This window comes from Sphaeramia orbicularis, chromosome 7 (genome assembly GCF_902148855.1).
Source record: "Sphaeramia orbicularis chromosome 7, fSphaOr1.1, whole genome shotgun sequence".
Classification (NCBI taxonomy): domain Eukaryota; kingdom Metazoa; phylum Chordata; class Actinopteri; order Kurtiformes; family Apogonidae; genus Sphaeramia; species Sphaeramia orbicularis.
In genome coordinates, this window is record NC_043963.1 from 34,130,621 (window position 1) to 34,150,421 (window position 19,801).

Below are 19,801 nucleotides of genomic sequence, written 5' to 3' on the forward strand. Positions count from 1 at the left end.
CTATAAACCAATCCCAAGAAACTCTTTGCAATAAATGCTTGATATATAAGAATAAGAATTGAGACTGTAATTTGGATGCCCCTCCATAAAAGATACTTTAAAAAAACATTCATACATACATATAAAACACACAAGGCACAATAAATGTTTGCAGTCGGTCAGTTAAAAAGTTAAATATTTCAGCTAATAAGTTAAAAGTAAATAAATAAATATTCTTGCACATCTTGATTTCACTACATATCAAAATCAGAATACTTTATTAATCCCAGATGGAAATTAATGAATAAATATATTACACATTAAAGGAGTTATATTTTGCTTTTTTTTTTTTAATTTTAAAAAAAAAATGGATTCATGCATTTTAAAACATTTCCCTGTGCTCTACATAAACTCTAAATGCTATGCTTGGGTCTGAATTCTTTATTAATTCAATTCCACAGGTTCATCTTCAACCCTATTTCTGAGTAATGACACTAGAAAGGTCATTTTGAGCGCTGGCCCTTTAAATGCAAATGAGTCACTTGTGTTCATTAATACAACCAACAACTGAACATTTTAAATAATTGGCTCGAGGTTTGGACATATTTTCAGTTTTTTCTACAACTGTTGCTGCTGACAAACAACTATGGTGTACTCTGAGAAATGTTCGTCAGAAGTCTTGACCTTATATATGCAAATGTCGTGACGTAACTAGTTATAGACGCAACAAATTAAGCAGGAATTAAAACGGGTTGTAGAAATCCACTCGATTTTTGCCAAAATGAATATAAAGATAACTTTGAAGCAACTGGAGGGTTCAAATTCAACCTTTTGGAACTAGGCAAGGCAGATTTATTTGTATAGTACAATTCATACACAGGGCAATTCACAGTGCTTTACAAAAATGGAAAAGAGATTAAAAGCACACGATTACAATTAAAACATAATCAATAAAACATAAATAATAATCAATTAAAACACAGTAAAAGGTCAGAGTGCACATAGAACCCTTTCAGTTGTTCTATGCACAGTTGAACAGAGCCGTTTTCAGCCTGGACTTAAACATTGTCACAGTACAGGTCTGTCTCACATCATCAGGAAAACTGTTCCAGAGTTTAGCTGCATAGAACTGAAATGCAGCTTCACCCTGTTTAGTCCTGACTCTGGGCACCAGCAGAAGACCAGTCCCTGAGGTTCTCAGGGTCCGAGAAGGTTCATATTGGACCAACATGTCACAGTTGTACTTTGGTGCTAGACCATGGACAGACTTATAGACCAGCAGAGCTGTTTCAAAGTCTGTTCTCTGAGCCACAGGAAGCCAGTGCAGAGATCTGAGCAAAGGACTAATATGGTCGTACTTCCTGGTTCTAGTCAGGACTCGAGCAGCAGCGTTCTGGATGTACTGCAGCTGTCTTACAACTATTAGGGTCCAAATACACAAATAAATGTACCAAAGACTAATAAAAGTGGGTTTAGCAAAATATGACCCCTTTAAGTCAGTTAAAAATGTGAATGTCCTAAAGTACCCTGTTTTTTTCTAATACATAGATGTTCTGTCTCTCTCCTTTATCTGTGCAGTTTCAATGGTGCTTCCCAACCTGAGGATGAAGGAAAGGAGAAAGGAGAGAGGAGACACTCTCACACCATCCTCAGCATGACCGACTCTTTAACTCTTCCACTTCTGTCTTCCCCCACGTCCCTGCCCCGTACCTCAAAGACCAGCATGGGTCAGTACAGCACCCACTCATTCTTTAATTCATCTCCTCTTTACCTGAATTTCTTCTCATCTGTAACCCTTTTCTCATTCTAGTTCCAAGTCCTGTTGGTGGACCTCCCAGGATGACTCGATCCAACAGTATCCCCACACACGATGCCTCTATGGAGTTATATGGGGCGTCTCCACTGGGCAGCACCCTGTCTCTAGCTGAACGTCCCCGCAGCATGGGAATGGTCCGATCTGGATCATTTAGAGACAAAGACAGTGATGAAGGTGAGACCTCTGACTCATACTGTGTGCAATATTTTTTGGGCATGATTGGACACAAATTCTACAATTATACTGTATTATATAAGTGTATATAAGTCTATGTAAGTGTATATGTACTATATTACATTTACAGTGCTATAAGCTCTAGTAAAATACACCTTGTCATTTTGTACTTTGCACCTTGTCTCCTTTATACTTATAGATCTTCTTCTGTCTTTTATAACTGTATTTATTTGTGTTCTTACACTGGGAATTTGAAGTATTCTGGTCTGATCTGCACAAAACTGACTAAGGACAGTAAAGCCTTTTCTGATTCTGATTCTTCCATTACCTTTCAGTTTATTGTAAAAAAAAAAATCAATTGGTTTTATAGGGAATCAGACTCCTGCGCCACCTCGTAGCCCTATTTGCAAGCAGAAGAAAATATCATAGTAGCATAAATTCATGTCAGGTCATCTGTCTATTTTTAATCCTTTACAATGGCCAGAGCAGAAGTTAAGTGTTTGGGGTTTTTTTAACTAGCAAAGTCAAACATTGATCACATACAATCATGAACACACCTTGACAACAAAGCTCATCTAACAATGTTAGTTACTATACCGGTAAATTTACAAGTAGGAAAGGAAAAAAATGAATTGCACAAGTCAAAGCTAAAAAGGGAAAGAAAAAACACTAAACTAAATTTAAAAAAAAAACAACAAAATAAATAAACAAAACAAAACACAACCCCCCCAGAAGTATTTTAGGTGAAGTTAAGTGTTTTACGGTCTAAATTCTACCTCCTGCAGCTTTAAATGAACAATGCAAAGTGTGAAAGACTTTTAAAAAAAGGATCTTTTGAAATGAAATAGCTAAAAAAAATTAAGATAGGGAAATAGAAAAAAAGAAAAAGAAAAGAAAAACATGTTTTGTTTTCATGGTTGTTACTGCTGGTTCAGTTCCAGTGTTTGCTGTGTTGAAATCTCACCTCCTCATTCTGTCTCTCACTGATTTGTGTTGTTGTTTCTTTCTGTCTCCTCAGTTCACGGTTCTGTTCTGTCTTTGGCATCCAACGCCTCATCAACCTACTCCTCGGTGAGTCTGAGTGGCATGCAGCCTCAGGTAGCTACAGTTCAATTCTTCATATGGTTTGCTGTGTATTTCTGTTTGTGGGAATGTGAGTGAATATTTGTCTGCAAAACAATGCTTCCCTCTCATTTGACACTTTGACAAGACTTTCTCCCTTGGTATGACCAGCACTTTATTAAACCCTCTTCTCTTCTCTTCTCTTCTCTTCTCTTCTCTTCTCTTCTCTTCTCTTCTCTTCTCTTCTCTTCTCTTCTCTTCTCTTCTCTTCTCTTCTCTTCTCTTCTCTTCTCTTCTCTTCTCTTCTCTCCTCTCCTCTCCTCTCCTCTCCTCTCCTCTCCTCTCCTCTCCTCTCCTCTCCTCTCCTCTCCTCTCCTCTCGTGTCTGGCTTTAACATCCTGACTTTTATTCCCCTTGCTTCCAAAGGCAGAGGAAAAGATTCAGGGAGAGGTAAGTGTACTCTTGCCTGCTCTTTCTTCTTGTCTTGTCTCATCCTTTTTCCTTTTCATCCGTCATTTCATCGTGTGCCAGTTTGTCATCCACGTCATGAACAGCATCCTCTCTAACCACTTAACTCTACACTCTCATGTCAACAACTGTCAGCTTTAGAGACTTTATTTTTATTTAACACACTAGTTTTTCTTTTCAGCAAATCCGTAAGCTGAGGAGGGAGCTGGAGTCATCGCAGGAGAAGGTTTCTAATCTGACCACACAGCTGACAGCAAACGTATGTACTATGTGTCAACAGTTTTTATTACACTGGCTTTAGACTTGTGGATAAATAATATTTTACAACTGTGATTTGATACTCCAAAATTGAAGTCTATATGAGTTTAGTCCAGTGGTTCCCAACCTTTTTTAGCTCGTGACCCCATTTTAACATAACAAATTTGTGGCGACCCCAGACATTCAAAACGGAAACTTTTTTTTTTTTTTTGCTAAAATTAATTTGTTTTTGATCATGTAATAGTTTGCTTTTCTATGTTGCAAATAAATGATCATTTTAGACAAGATTTAACCTACATAATGTATATTATTATGAACGGATGCAGAAAAGCCAGGTGTAGATTACTGCACAAAGTGAGAATTTTATTTTCCTTGGTCAGGATATGTACAGTCAGTCCAGCTTGGATTTACAAGGCTGACAATTAATACTGAACAAACAATAACTCAAACTATGAATTATGAAAGAGCTGCAGCATCTGAAACCGGCCACAATGAACATTTGAAAGATAAACAGTACCACAGTGCTTCAGTTTCAGCTTCACAGTTTGTCATGTCTTTTGTGTATTGTGATTGTTCTCGGTCAACTCACCATATACTTTTTATTAGTAATTTTTATCAATTACTAGAAATTTCAGGCGACTCCTTTTGAATTTCAGGTGACCCCAAGGTTGAAAATCACTGGTTTAGACCCCTCTCAACTCTCCTCACATTCCCTGACCCCCCTACAAGCAGCAGGACACTCCTCTATTTCAAGCGCATATTCATTATTTGAGCTTTGAGACACAATATGTGAGCTTTCACCTCGAGGCAACTGAAAAATTAGCAGCACCTCCCCTCTAGTTTTACATCCCATTAGTTGTCAGTCATCCTGATGAACTGTCCACCTCCTTTTGACACCTACCCTGAGGCTACAGTAACTGATACTACCAAAGATACAAGTGTAGAACAAGTAACTCTAGGCAAGGCTTCCATTGTACGCATTAAACTTGTTTTGCTCTTTTCTATGTTTATAGCAATTTTAGATTTTAGACAAAATGACATTAAAACAAAATCCTGTGCATATATTTTTTGCTAGGCAGTAGAAAAATTACCCCAAGATGCTGACTTTCTGACAGATTGAGGGGGGGGGGTTAAATACATGATTGACAGCTGTAATTACTAATCACTGATCCAATTCCATGAGACCTGATTCTACTCCTCTACTCCATGGCTAAACACAGACGCTTGGAAAAACATGAAACTCCAGTCATCTTGATTTATGTTTAATATTTTGGTTTTGACCGAGAGGAGAGAGCTGCACAGGGAAGCTGTGTATTTTCATATTCTAGTGTTTTTCCCTCAGATTTTTTCTCCTGCAGCCTTAACCTCCTAAGACCCAGGAAATGCCACCAAAGTACAAGCTTTTTTTGTTATTTATTAAATAAGTGCTTTTATTGGAAACCTCATGATGCAGCAGTTTTTTCAGATGCAGTTTTTACATTTTTTATCGAATGTCCTTTGTGGTGGACCGTTTTCTTTTCTTTTTTTTTTTTTGTATAAAGTTGTGAAACTCTTGTCCACAAATGTGGACAGTAGGTCTTGGGAGGTTAAAGGTTAGAACAATTATAGCACCTCGACAAAAAAAACTGAAATAATAATAATACAATGTAGGTACAGATACAAGTGATAAAACACCAGCATACAAAATCATTTTGTGTATATACATGGGTCTTAGCTGTTTTTTCTGTTTGTTTGTCTTTTTGTCAGATTTATATTGCACTTTCTATTATGTTGTTCATGTTCATAGTTAATAAGCTGCTCCATATTTTACTTCTTTAACAGAGGAGGATGGTTGTCCATTTGAGTTTTTGTGCATTGCAGTTCAACAGCAACGACTTTTACACTGTACTGACTTGGCTGGTGTTTTTATATCTAGAAACAAATGAATTAAAGCTGCATAAATGTAAGAATCTGATAATATGCAGTTTCTGTCTGCCCATATAAAGCCGATATGTAAAGATATACATAAAGACTGATGACATTGTTCCATTATAGAAAAGTATCTCCTTCCTCTCAGTCCAAATCAAAAGACTAAATATAAAGACAGATGACCTGATGTAATTTCATGCCATTATAGAAAAATGACTCGATGTTTCTGAGCTTCCATGGTGAGAAATAGAGTAGAGTCACATTCAGATACAGAGTCGGTAATTACTGTCAGATATGTCTTCAACTCTTCTTCCTGTCTGAAAACAGCATTGATTAGACAAAAACCTGTGTTGCGGACTATATTTTCCACAGTCTGAAAACACAAAGAGGGAGCAGAAGCCAAAGTCATGTCCTCTCAGATCACTTGAACTATAATATGCTGATATGTATAGATTTTTTATAGATCAAACACTGCAGTTTAATGCAAAGAGAGAGCACGATGATGTAGGCACTTCAATAGAAGCTTTAGGTTGAAAGTATAAAAAGGCTAAGTATCCTAGGTTATCAATGTCGTGGTTTGGCATTTTTTACCGTTCTATGTAACCAAATTCCAGTTTGTTTATCGTTTTTCGTTCTTTACTAATTCCATTTCTTTACGATCTTTGCTCCTTTGTTTGATAAGGCCAAAGCTGTGCGATACAATGCGTGAGAGAAAAAGATGTATAACCCTATAGGCAGTGTCAGTCGTAGATCACTCTTGTGCAGTCTCAGCACATTTCTTATCCATGCAGAGTTTGAATAATGCTAACCTCGGCCTGAACCTCTCCCCTAGTCACTTAGCTTCAGTAGAAACACACGTGTGCAAATACACATGGGGCCTCGCCCTTTCTCTCCACTCTACAAAATTGTTTCTGTACAACCACTTTGTCAGCTCTTCCACGGGTCCAAATGCAGCACAAACATTATGCATGGTTTTATGAGGTATCCATCAATCAAGCGTTTCTGCGTTCTATGTCCCTCGTCCCTCGAGACCGCTCACACCCTTTGACCTTAATTTGCATAGGCAGTGAATAGACGAAGCCGACGCCTGATCACAGCATCATTATGTCCAGGATTAATGAGCGGACTGTATCTATTATGTTACTGTATTAACACTTTGTATGGAGGAGAAGGGAAAGTCATTTTCCTCTCCTGCTCTGGGCTAAAGTGGGTGTGTGTGTGAGAACAAGATTAGGGAGGAGGTGATTTTCCAAAGGCGACATCCTGTTCAGCTTTTGTGTGTTATTCAGCACTTTAGTACCTTGTATCGGATGAATAAAAGGGCAAAAAGGACCTGCTTCACCTGTTCCTTTATGGAGAGTAGTTTTAGTTGTACTAGTCTCCCAGTATTTAATCTACATCTAATAATGATCTATAAGGTGATAGAACCGAAACCTCAGCATTATGCGCATTTGACCGTATTAACTGTATTTTTTCCATCTACATTAGCTCAAGACAAAAACTGTTTTTTTAGAATTGTACTCCATGTACATGCAAATACTAACAAACATCACCAGTTTGTTGTTGATTCATACTTGTGTATTACAACACTAGCCAAAAATATTTTCTCACTTGGATTTAACTAATATTTAAGTCTTCTATTAGATAATTACTGTAACGACTAATATATTTCAGATTGTATAGTTCTCTAACTCTAACTGATATAGTGAGTAACCTCTCATTTGTAAAACAACCATCATTTTAATATAGAATAGAACAATCGAACAAATGTGTTTAAAAAAAAAAAGGTCAGAGTTATGGGGGCATTAGGTTGAGAAGAGAGCTGGATGAAGTGATTACCCATCATGCTTAGTGCCTACAGTACAAGCCTGTGGGGGCAGTGTTATGATCTGGGCTTGGTTCAGTTGGTCGGGTCTAGGTTCAGCAACGTTATGTATCCAAAAAATGGAAGAAATAAATGCTGTGACATTATATAAATTCATGCTGTAATCAAAGTTAAAGCCATTATAGCAAAATACTACAGTTTGAATACTTCTAATGGCCTGGCTTTGTATATACTGTATATGTGCAGGAGGGGTGGAGACTAAAAACATCCTATAAAAAGATGCAACCTTTGTGTAAATATCCGGAATAATGCTTACGAATCAAAACAAAAATTCCATAACCCTTTCATGCATAAATTATGAGAACCTTAGTTGAGATTTTTTTCCTGAGGGTTTTTATTCCTCTTTAGGCATGAAAAAACAATGCAATTGAATTGTTTTTTAATAAACCTGTTTTTTTAAGAAGGTAGATTTGTTTCTTTATTGCTTTAACTAAAAAAAAAAAAAGTCAATTAAAAAAAAGTATTTGAATGGAAAAAAAAAAAACGACCCAAAAAATTGCATTTGAACACTTTTTTTCTTTGATTGAAGAGAATTTTTTTTAAAATTGATTTTATTTTATTTTTTTTTAATGATTTTTTTTTTTTTTTTTTTTGGTTAAAGCAATAAAGAAACAAATCTATCTTCATAATTTTTTGTGGAGTTCCAAAAATGTCCACTCTGCTGGACACCATGTTAATTTTTGAAGGAAGGAATGTAATATCAGAAAGTGATATACTGTGTGAAAACTATAAAATCAAAACATTTTTAATGCAATTAATCTGATTTTGTCTCACATTTTATCATATTTTTTCAATTTTTATCAGCAATTGATTTACACTCAAACATGTCACTGCAGATCATGTTTATAGTATGTTTAGAGTAAAGCAAAGTTACAGTAATGGTGTGAATATCAGTGTATGAGATAGTGCATGAGCGTCCACTGTGTTGGCTCATATGGAACTAAAACAACAAAACCCATGAATATATTAGAGAACAGATGTAGAATAGCTGTCCACTGTAGTGACCACTGTGCATGAAAGGGTTAATTAATCAAAATCTAAAGACAAAGCAGTAATCCAAAATGTTAACAAACTGAGATGCAACAGTGAAATTCTTAAGTCCTTGTCTGTCACTGCCTTTTCAGATTTTTTTGTATTAAAAATGTGCTAATCTTATAATTTGACACACCACCCACCCCTGTGGTCAGTCAATACATATTTGAGAAACTAAACAGCTGCATGTGTTCTTGTTCTTAATGACTGAAATCATCTTCTTTTCCAAACAGGCCAATCTGGTGGCTGCCTTCGAGCAGAGTTTAGCGTTGATGACAACTCGACTGCAGTCTCTGTCCATAAGCCACGAGCAGAAGGTATCCAACCCCACCCACTATATCCACACATTCAAGCACAAACACACGTCTGCATTCCTGCTGCATTCCAGCATTATGCCCATCTTGTATGTGGTCAGTTCAGAGCAGGCTCTGCGCTGACATTGAATGAGGTGACTTTGATCCGAGCCTGCAGTGAGGAGCTAAATGTAGGTTAGGGGCCCAGGAGGTTGGTGTGAGGATGGAGGATCAGCAGAAAAAAAAACAACACTTAAGGCTGAATTATAAGGCAGACTCCATTTGCACGTGTACTCACACCAAACATCACATTCCTGCATTCTTCTGCTTTTGTGTGATTTGTTGTGATGTGAATGAACTGATCGGTGCCTGAAGCGGTTCAGTGTGTGTGTTTGTGTGTGCGTAAATGTGAGGAGTCTCTCTGGTTTCTTCATGCCTTGCTGCTCCCACTGAAAGGCCTGTCTAGACCGCTCCAGAAACACTCTTTTGTTGTTTGTGCCAGCGCGCTGACCTGTGCAGCTCCACCAGCAGCACAGTCTCTTTAACCTTGAGGAGATGGGCCGGGCAGCTCCATTTAGATTGGACCCGTATCGACTTCTGCACACAATAAGCAACACACAGAGACACTGCTGTTCACAACGCCTTGTCCTTTTGAACTGTTCACATGGTGAATGGGATTAAAGCCCACGAGCACTTCCAGTTCATATAAGTAGACTGACTGCAAGCTCCATTATATGGACTAAAGTAATGGGACACAGTGAGTTATGGTTGTTCCAGAAGGCTGAGCTCTAAAGTGATAATGACAGATGTTATATTTTAATTTTATACTGTTTATTGTTCATTCGCATGTATACAAGACAATAAAACATAATAATAATAACAATAAAAAACATGCCAGGGAAGCCAAAAACTAAAGTGGTTTATCGTGAGTCTCCCCAAAAACTTGAAATAAAGAAAGTATTTGCAATGTCTAGTAATGAAATACAATCATAAGCAAACAAAATTAACTAAATGAAGGAAATAAGTCAAAAACAAGTATAACAAAGAAACTATATACATCGTGAGCAGTGCACGTGGAAATAAATAAGAATCAACAAAACTATGAAGCGAAATTCAGAATGAAACTAATAAGTTAAGAAAAATGGTAATTGAATCAAGGAAAACAAACATAAGATTAAGGTTAATATTATTACAATAAATATTTGTACTTCATCTTTAGGGTTAATTTAGTTTTTTATTGTCATGTACACTTGCAAACTGCTTCAGAGTTTGTTTTTACTCAGTTTGGCTGGACTAAATTTTGACATTTTTTAATCATTATTGTTTTAAATGTTCTACCTCTAGATTTCTGAAATATTTGTCATGTTCTGAGTATTTATAGTCATAAATACTCATTTTAAGCCACAAGATACAAGTATGTGCCTCTGTCAACTCTCACTCAGGAGAAAAGTCAACCTTTAGAATTGAAATAAATACTGTTTTGACATTTATAATGATAATTATTGAAAACAACTGACATGATTTTTTTTTTTTTATCATGATAACATTTCAAATCAGCCAGAATGCTCTAAGTGTCAGTAAAGTGCCTGATGTTATTTATTTTATTAACTGGTGTACTTACATTATAGCAAATGTTTCCACAAGCGTTCAGTTGAAACTCAGATGAATTTGTAATTTAATTCAATTTAACCATCTGTTTCATTTGATCACCTCTCAATGGGATCAAATCAATAACATGTACCTACTTGCAGCTATCGCATCAGAATAAATTAACATAACCTGAATCTACCTCACTGAACATGTGAAATAGATCACCTTGTCTTTAAATGTGATTTCTATCTGGGTCATGTCAGGTGTTCATTTTCAGGGGCAATGTGATGCAAACTGCAACTCCTGTGAGCACATACAACTTCAGTGCATCATCTGCTACTGCGTTTTCTGTCATTGTGGTGATTGAGAACACCCCACAGCAGCTGAAATGACATAAATATGTTTAAAATACAATATAAACAAAGTAGTTTAAGAGGTAAGACATAGATATGCCTTTTCTGTAATCCAGAGTACTCCAGTTAATAAGAAATTTTTAGTTCAAAGTCTGTTTTCTCTTTTGGTCAGTTCAAAACCCAAAGCAAAAACCTTATTATTTAAAAGACTGAAAATCAGAGAGACTGATGACTTTATCATATTTAAAAGTATTTCAAAGTTGCAACAATAATCCAATTTTAGAAATACACTCTATGAGCAACACATTATGCTTTCACATTCACACTCTTTGAGGATTAATTAACAAATCATTAAACTAAAATGGCGTTGATCGGTGACCTCTCAAAAAAGCAAATGGCATTTGAATGAATAGTGAATATAAATGTGAAGGAAAATATTTGAAGTCCCCGTGACCCTAGTGAGGATAAAGCGGGTTCAGAAAATGAATGAATGAATGAATATTTGAAGTAATCTGCCCCTTTCATGCAGGATCATTCTGATGAACAAAAGCAGAGCTAAGGCTTCCACAACACAGCTTACAGGCATTTAACTGGGCTGACATTTAACACTGAATTCATTTTCTGCAGGACACGGAGCTACTGGAGTTGAGGGAGACCATCGAGGCTCTGAAGAGCAAGAATGAAGAAGCCCAGGCTGTGATTCACGGAGCCTTAAACAACCCAGATAACTTGAAAGGTTTGGAAATCCACCAGCTGATCCTTATCTTTTACTGTCTGTCTTCATATCTGCATCTGTTTAACTCTTTAACCCCTGACGTGTCTGTGGTGAGCGTTCTGAAAGTAGGATTTATTTTTTTTAAATTCCTAAAACGTCAATCGTTTGCTCAACAGGAAAACTTTGCAAACATGCTGATAGAATAGACCTTATTCTTTCCATAGACATTTGAGCATGCTCAGTGCACCCCCTGCTGCCTGTGTGATGGGGGGGTCAAACAGAGCAGTGAGTGAGACTGACTCACTATAAAAATAGACAGTTTGAGGTTTGTTTGTTTTTTTACACCATTTTCCTTATTTTTTGTTTTTACTGTTGTCTGCAATGTTGTGATTTTCCTGTATTTTTTTTACTGTGCAGTGGTGGATCCAGAAAAAAAACGGAAAGGTGGGGGTGGGGGTGGGGGGGTTATATATACATACTGTACATATGTGATATCCCTCTCCAAACTTTCATATTCAGAACATATTGTGCATTACGTTCATATTTCACAACACAATATACACTTTGCTGTAGACATTTAATTTAATGTAAGCAGTGTATCAGGGGAAAAGGATCGGCAAAAAATGAGCTTTTGCTTCTAGCCTATTCCTTTTTTGTTTTTTATGTTTATTATAATTATTGTACTACGTGAAATGATTAATGTACAAACCAAAATAAACAATTCAATTTAATTCACTTTAATCTTAATTAATCCTGAAGCTTAGATTTAAACGTCACATCCCGAAAAAGTACCAAGACAATCAGATAGCAAATAGGTCAGCAGATTTTCAAACGGGGGGGGGGGCACGGCACCGAGAGCACCGGTACGTAAATCCGCCACTGCTGCGTTTTTACCGAGTTTTGACGGTGTAACTGCTTTTTTGAGTTCAACCAGGTGTCAGAAAGCATTTGGACTGATTTTGAAAAAAAAGAGCCCCAAAATAGAAACTATATGGACCAAAATTCAAATACTTATTGTTCAATGTATTCCAGTTTACAGTTCATGTTCAACATCCTAAATCTCTTTTTGATGTATATTCTGAGTGCCTTATTTAGTAAAAACCCGTCAAACTTCAACTCCTCTCTTTGTCTCTTTCTGTTTTTCACCCTGTTTTGACCCTAAAACACACAGTAAAGTAAAACCACTGAAGAAAAGGAACACAAGCACATACTCACAGCAGCTTTTATGACACTGAAACACATGCTAATTCAAAGCAGCATGTTTACCTGAAATAATGTCTCAAGGGTTAAAGGGTTAAATGACTTTTCTGTGCCGCAGACATGCGTATCCGCCGGCAGAACTCATGTGAAAGCATCTCCAGTCTCAACAGTCTGACCAGTATGTCGAGTGTGGGCAGTTTGAAGGACCAAGATGCAAAGAAGAAGAAGAAAAAGAGCTGGGTAAGTTTGTGAGCGTCAGCAGAGACGCAGAGCCTGGGGTTGGTCTGTCTTTAGTGTGAATAATATAGCTGAATGAATCCAGGAACAAAGTGTGACCGGTCTTTCCCTCCTGTGTGTTGTCATTTGTGCTCGTTTAGGTCTATGAGGTGAGTGCAGTCATTGTGACCCTCTGAAGCCTCTTTAATTTTCTGACATAAAAGCATGACGGATCATCCTAAACCCCAACACAATCTCCATCTCTGCTGATTGACAGCCTAAAGTCCTGATTAGCTGCCTGTTCTGTGAATATTTGACATGAATAGATGGCTGTAATTCAGTTAGCGTGGCAATCAGCAGATGTGCTACTTCATGAAAAATTGACTTTTCAGTTTCATCGTCTACGCTTTTACTAAATACTGTTTTCAAATATATTTTCCTCCATTTATACTATGCTTTATTGTGTCTTTTGTTCTTGTGGAAAAGTACCGACGCTCAGTATTGTGATCAACATTCAGCCTGATTGTTTATTCCATTCTGATCAAATCTGACCGTAACGTTTACTTATTTACCAAAATGAATGGAGGCTCAGTGTTTAGCATGTGTCAATTAACAAACCTAACACCTTCTTCTTTTACATTTCAGTCAAAAAAATCCAATCTTTAACTGTACTTTGGGTTAACTTCTCCCTGTCCCTGCTGTTCTGTTTCTGTATAGCTGAGGAGCTCCTTCAACAAGGCATTTAGCATAAAGAAAGGAAGCAAAACTTACTCAGACATTGAGGAAATCGTCACCCCTGACTCCTCGGCTCCCAATTCGCCAAAGATGCCTCATGAGTGTGGAGAGGGAGGCGAGAACCAGCTTTCATCTCTGAAAACCTCAGCCTCCACCACCTCCTGTGTGTAAGTACCTGAAGACCTCAGAGTTTGATGACTCTTTACATCCAATCTCCCCAGCAAAGGATACTTTAGGTTGAATCTAATGACTGCACTCCATTGGTATTGAAGAGTAAAAGTGATCAATGTGCAGTAAAATGGCCCCTGTCGATGTGTAAGTGTTATATATGATGTGTTGCATTTTACTGGTGCAGATGTTTATATAGCAAGACATACAGGGGTTAGACAAAATAATGGAAACACCTTAAAACATCAACAAAATATAATTTAATATGATGTAGGTCCGCCTTTTGCGGCAATTACAGCCTCAATTCTCCGAGGTATTGATTCATACAACTTGTGAATTGTTTCCAAAGGAATTTTAAGCCATTCTTCAGTTAGAATACCCTCCAACTCTTTTAGAGACGACGGCGGTGGAAATCGACGTCTTACTTGAATCTCTAAAACTGACCGTAAATGCTCAATAATGTTGAGGTCTGGGGACTATGCCGGTCATACGAGATGCTCAACTTCATTAGAATGTTCCTCATGCCATTCTTTAACAATTCTAGCCGTATGGATTGGGGCATTATCATCTTGAGGTGAAGGTGTTTCCATTATTTTGTCCAACCCCTGTACATCACTATCCTAGAGAACCCTATTTGTTGAAAAGCTCATTTTCAAGAGCTCAGAAACACAGACCACGTTTCAGAATTGCCGCAGTACACTTTTCAGCAAATCTAAGAAAATTTTTAGTGTTTATTTTAAGTGTTTATTTATCTTAAATAGGGGAATTTTTTTTTCATCCCTTAGAGAATCCTTTACTTCATCACAAACATCCGAAATCAACACATTTGGAGATATGTGGTTTTCATCAGACAGGTGAAAAACACAATATTTACTTCTGAATTTAGTATAAAGTTGTATGAAATAGAAATACTCAAATGGCTTCGAATGTGTATGTATCAGCAGAATTTTCTTAATCCCACAATTGCATTCTAATACATGTAGGATCATGGAGACAACAGAGGAAGGGGAAAATGATGAGAGGGCGGTGTCAGATCTACGTTCAGAACTCTTGGTAAAAGAGAGAGAGCTGACGGACATCCGACTGGAGGCCTTAAACTCTGCTCATCAGCTGGAGCAGCTCAGAGAAGCCATGAACAGCATGCAGGTACGTTTTGCCCTGAGTCTTCATGGGTTTAGATCAGTGGTTCTTAACTGGTCTGAACCCACTATCACCCCTAAATGACAAGCCATGACCCAAGCTGATAACAGTTAAGCTTCTCAAATGTATTTAATAAAAGATGGTGTGTTTTGAACCTGAGATAATACAGAATATCAGAGTATGTCAACGCAGAAGACAAGTTTAATGACAAACCAAACTGATCAGCAGGTGGTGATGTTAAATATGGGCTTGTTCCCTTTAACGCCACATTAGGTGCATTTTAACCAAAACCAAAAATGAGCAAAATTAAAAATGCTTTCAGTCACTTATTCAAGAATTAAACACACTGAGGTTTTTGTCGACAATGAAAGTAAAACCATATCTGATGTAGTCATTGCCATACTTGAGTTTTACCATGATTTGAATAGAAACTTTTTTTTTTTTTCACTTTATTTAGAGAACACTTTGAACTTTTTAGGCAGACAGTGTATGTACAGCATAAGATATAAAAATACAGAATAAACTAGATTGTCACACCTGAATGTCAACTCCTTTCTCACCCGCCACCCACCACCCAAGGCCAATCACTCAAAACCCAAAGAAAGGACAAAGAAATAGTTAAAGAAACAATTCAACAAGAAAAAAAAAAGAAAAGTAAATAAGAAACACACATACATACATACATACATACATATACATATATATATACACACACACACACACACACACACACACACACATAAACATATATACATTAAAAATGAATAAATCATCTTAATAAAATAAATGGCAAAAAGTAAATATTGGGTCTTCTTTTATGCTGTGAAATGTTTGATGTTAATTAGCATTACAGTGCATTTCCGCCACCTACTGTTGGGGAATGTGAATGGGCGGCGCTCATTACCATAAAAGATAAAGTACTGGTTTCGTAACATTACTTTTTGCCCAGACAAAGGCCTGCAACCCACTGAAAACATGTTTGCGACCCACTTTTGGCTTGAGAATCACTGTTTTAGATCATCACATATATATGCATGAGTAAGATCTCGCCGTATGAATATGACTTGAATAAAAAGTTCTTTCTGCTTGTGTTACAGTCAACAGTAGAGAACCTGAAGGCAGAGAATGACCATCTGAAGACAGGAAGTCAGGGCCCGGTCATCCCTGGACCGGGTCCCACCTCCTCCACGTCTCAGCCGTCAGGATTGGCCTCTCTGCTGGGGCCGTCGCTGAGGCAGCCCATGAGCATGTCCCTCACCAAGTCCTTCAGCCTCAGCCTGAACAACTGTAAAGAGCCTGGTAATGGATCCTCAAACACAGCCCTCGAACCAATAGACAATTAATGCTTCCTTCCTTTTTTTCATCCATTTTTCCCTCTCTCTTTCAGATGCGTCACCAGCTGACATGTTGAACTTTTCTTCACAGCGGGATGAGATCTGTGCACGAGTTCTGGTTCGCATTGGAGATCAGTCTGAGGTAAACTAAACACACGATACCTTTGTCAGGGTTTATAGCAGTATTGAGAGTTAAAAATGAACAGCTGGACTATAATTTTTCTGTGTGTGTGTGTCTGCAGGACTGTAAGCAGCAGCAGCAGTACTACCTGGGCTCAGTACCGGTCAGTGGGAAGACGGACTGGGCCAACCTCGACTCCCTTATAGCGAAGACCTTCAAAGTAAGTCAGAGCTCCACCTTCACTGTGCAGACATGACTGTAGTTTAGTCCAAATGATTCCCAATATTTTCTTTTTTTCTCAGGACTACCTTACTCAAGTGGACCCAACATCCAGCCTGGGTCTGTCTTGTGATTCGCTGCACATGTATCAGCTGGCCCAGGGAGGACAGAGGCTGATAGGAGGGGACAAACCCCAAGCCTCGCCGTATCGTTGCCTTGGCAGTGCTTCACCTAAGATATTTATCACTTTGAAAGGTGAGTGAATACTTGGAGTGGGAGTACAGACCATTTTGCTGTAGAAAAATAGCATGGCTTTGATAATCTTTTTTACTGCCCAATTCGATATCCATTCCAACATGATTATATATCAGATTATTGATGAATGCAGTGTTTCTAAAGACTTTAAAAAGTATAAAATCCAATAATCTAAATTTCAGGCCTGTTAAAAAAAAAAGTCACCAAATTACGAATTAGGAACTTTAGTCACACAGTAAACCAGAAAAACATGAAAAAAACAAACAAAAAAAAAAAAAACACTGAACATGTCTAATATTGTTCTTTATTCATACAGGGTTTCTGGCAAAGCAAGGCAAGGCAGATTTATTTGTATAGCACAATTCATACACAGGACAATTCACAGTGCTTTACAAAAATGGAAAAGAGACAGGTTAAAAACACACAATTACAATTAAAACATAATCAATAAAACAAAAATAATAATCAATTAAAACAAAGTAAAAGAGAAGAGTGCAGATAGAACCCTTTCAGTTGTTCTATGCACAGTTGAACAGAGCTGTTTTCAGCCTGGACTTAAACATTGTCAGAGTAGAGGTCTGTCTCACGTCATCAGAAAGACTGTTCCAGAGTTTAATTCTGCAGGTCATTAAAAAGCCTTAAAAGTCATTAAATATATTTTGTGAAAATTAAGGCCTTAAATGTGATTAAAAAAGCATTAAATTCAATATCCAGAGGCATTAAAAAATTAAATACACTTCATGGGAAAAAAAAGCATCGTTATTCACAATTTATTTTGATTATATAAACATTTTATCATTTTGATCGGAAGTGTAGTGTGATGACTGACAGGCGGAACCTTTTAATTGGCTATTGTTTATGGCCGATACACGAAGTCACAATACCGGATGCTTGGAATGCAATGTGCTGTGAGTGCTCATGCTGTGGTGAAAGAGCGGAGGGAATATTAGCAAATGTCAGAAAAATGGGAAAATGCAACTTTCAGCAGAAGTGATTGGAGGAGGAACTATTCAGACCCTGTCGATGGTTAACCTACATAAAACTATATATGAAACTGCATCTGCAGTTGGACATGGGCATTAAATTTGTTTAAAGTGGCATTAAAAAGGGCATTAAAAAGCATTAAATTAGATTGGCAGATACCTGCAGAAACCCTGTCATAAATAGAGCTTTACCGAGGTCTTTAACAGACTGAATTTGAACTTTTCCCTTCACAGGTTGAGTAGGTGGTACTTTTGAGAACAGAGAACGTTACTGTTAAAGTATATGAGACTATACCTTACCTACATGTAACGCTTTTGGAGCTATTCTATAAATGCTAAACATGCTTTTCTTCTCTCTGTGTCACATTTCTGCTTCTTAGGTCTTCGAGAAAAGTGTGTTGATTCTCTGGTGTTTGAGACCCTCATTCCAAAGCCCATGATGCTGCATTACATCAGCCTGCTGCTGAAGCACAGGCGTCTGGTTCTGTCTGGGCCCAGTGGGACAGGGAAGACCTACCTGGCCCAGCGGCTGACCCACTACCTCCTGCAGCGCAGCCAGGCCGACTCACCCGAGGCCGAACACGAACCCTGCCTCCTGGGACGAAGTGCTGCTGTCACCTTCAACCTGCACCGTCAGTCACAGAAGGTGATGCATGACAGGATTTATGTCACATGTGTTCAAGTTACTGTTAAATACACGCACAGAAAATTCACACTTGTTCACTTTCACAGGATTTGCAGTTGTATCTGTCGAATCTAGCAAATCAGATCGACAGAGACAGCGGAGGAGACCTGCCTCTGGTTGTTATCATAGATGACATCAGCGACGCGGCAGCCATCACCGAGCTCGTCAACGGAGCTCTGACCTGCAAATATCACAAATGGTGCGTCACTTCCACTAGTTGCAACATTTCCAAAGAATCAAGATAAAACCGTTTCCAGGAAAGATAATCATATTTCCATTTACTGTTTTAACAGTCCTTACATCATCGGAACAACAAATCAGCCTGTGAAGATGTCATCTAACCATGGACTTCACCTGAGCTTCAGGTTGGGCACCATCCAATGTAGAGAATGACAGAAGAAAAATCTGAGGCACTTGGCATATGAAGTTATTTTTTACTTTTATTTATTTATTTATTCATTTGCGATCATTTAATTTATTTGACCTTAAACTTGACATGTCACATGACCAGTGTCACATGATGTATTTAGGTTCAAGGATACTTTATTTATACCCGTAGGTAGATTTGTTTTGCAGAAAAAATTATTGCATTTGACATTCCGTTACAAAACACACATTGAACCTGACAGACAGGTACTTGGTCGAGTGTCAGGACAAAAAGCGCTCAGTGTTCCACCATTCACCAGGTTTAACGTCAGAACAAGTCTCTCTATCGAAGACTCTTCAGCAGGCATTTCTTAGTTCTGAAATGCGTTGGTATTATCCATAAGATGAATAAAGGATTTTTATTTTTATAATCAGATTGCCTCAGACTTTTTCCTGTTATTATCAACACTGTGTATTTTTGAGATCCCTGTTATTAGTCATTTATGATCATTCCTCTGCCTATTTTGGTTTCCTTCAATTTCAGAACATCTTGTCTTTATTAGAGCTGTGCATAATTTGATGAAAAAGATTTAAAGGCATACGTTTTTCATATTCATACAGGATGGTAATGTTCTCTAATAACGTGGAACCGGCCAACGGTTTCCTGGTGAGGTACCTCCACCGTAAAGCTGTCGAAACCTACCAAGAGGCAGAGCTGGACCCAACACAGTACCAGGCCCTCCTCCATGTACTAGACTGGGTTCCTCAGCTTTGGTACCACCTGCACGCTTTCCTTGAGAAACACAGCACGTCAGACTTCCTCATAGGTGAGCAATGATGGAAACA

The 19,801-nt window shown here is 37.8% G+C and overlaps 1 protein-coding gene across 3 annotated transcripts in view; it reads left to right on the forward strand.

Moving 5' to 3' along the window:
- nav1a (neuron navigator 1a) overlaps window positions 1-19,801 on the forward strand; it is a 122,212-nt gene that overhangs the window by 94,416 nt on the left and 7,995 nt on the right. For all 3 annotated transcript variants that reach the window (XM_030138626.1, XM_030138625.1, XM_030138627.1), the window contains 20 exons: window positions 1,558-1,706; window positions 1,790-1,969; window positions 2,988-3,067; window positions 3,458-3,481; window positions 3,681-3,758; window positions 8,816-8,899; window positions 11,446-11,554; window positions 12,852-12,973; window positions 13,111-13,119; window positions 13,667-13,851; window positions 14,638-14,706; window positions 14,836-14,998; window positions 16,090-16,291; window positions 16,380-16,468; window positions 16,569-16,667; window positions 16,750-16,921; window positions 18,285-18,550; window positions 18,637-18,788; window positions 18,883-18,954; window positions 19,577-19,782. In XM_030138626.1, the coding sequence (XP_029994486.1) occupies window positions 1,558-1,706; window positions 1,790-1,969; window positions 2,988-3,067; window positions 3,458-3,481; window positions 3,681-3,758; window positions 8,816-8,899; window positions 11,446-11,554; window positions 12,852-12,973; window positions 13,111-13,119; window positions 13,667-13,851; window positions 14,638-14,706; window positions 14,836-14,998; window positions 16,090-16,291; window positions 16,380-16,468; window positions 16,569-16,667; window positions 16,750-16,921; window positions 18,285-18,550; window positions 18,637-18,788; window positions 18,883-18,954; window positions 19,577-19,782 (2,510 nt within the window). The remainder of the gene's footprint in view (window positions 1-1,557; window positions 1,707-1,789; window positions 1,970-2,987; window positions 3,068-3,457; window positions 3,482-3,680; window positions 3,759-8,815; window positions 8,900-11,445; window positions 11,555-12,851; window positions 12,974-13,110; window positions 13,120-13,666; window positions 13,852-14,637; window positions 14,707-14,835; window positions 14,999-16,089; window positions 16,292-16,379; window positions 16,469-16,568; window positions 16,668-16,749; window positions 16,922-18,284; window positions 18,551-18,636; window positions 18,789-18,882; window positions 18,955-19,576; window positions 19,783-19,801) is intronic.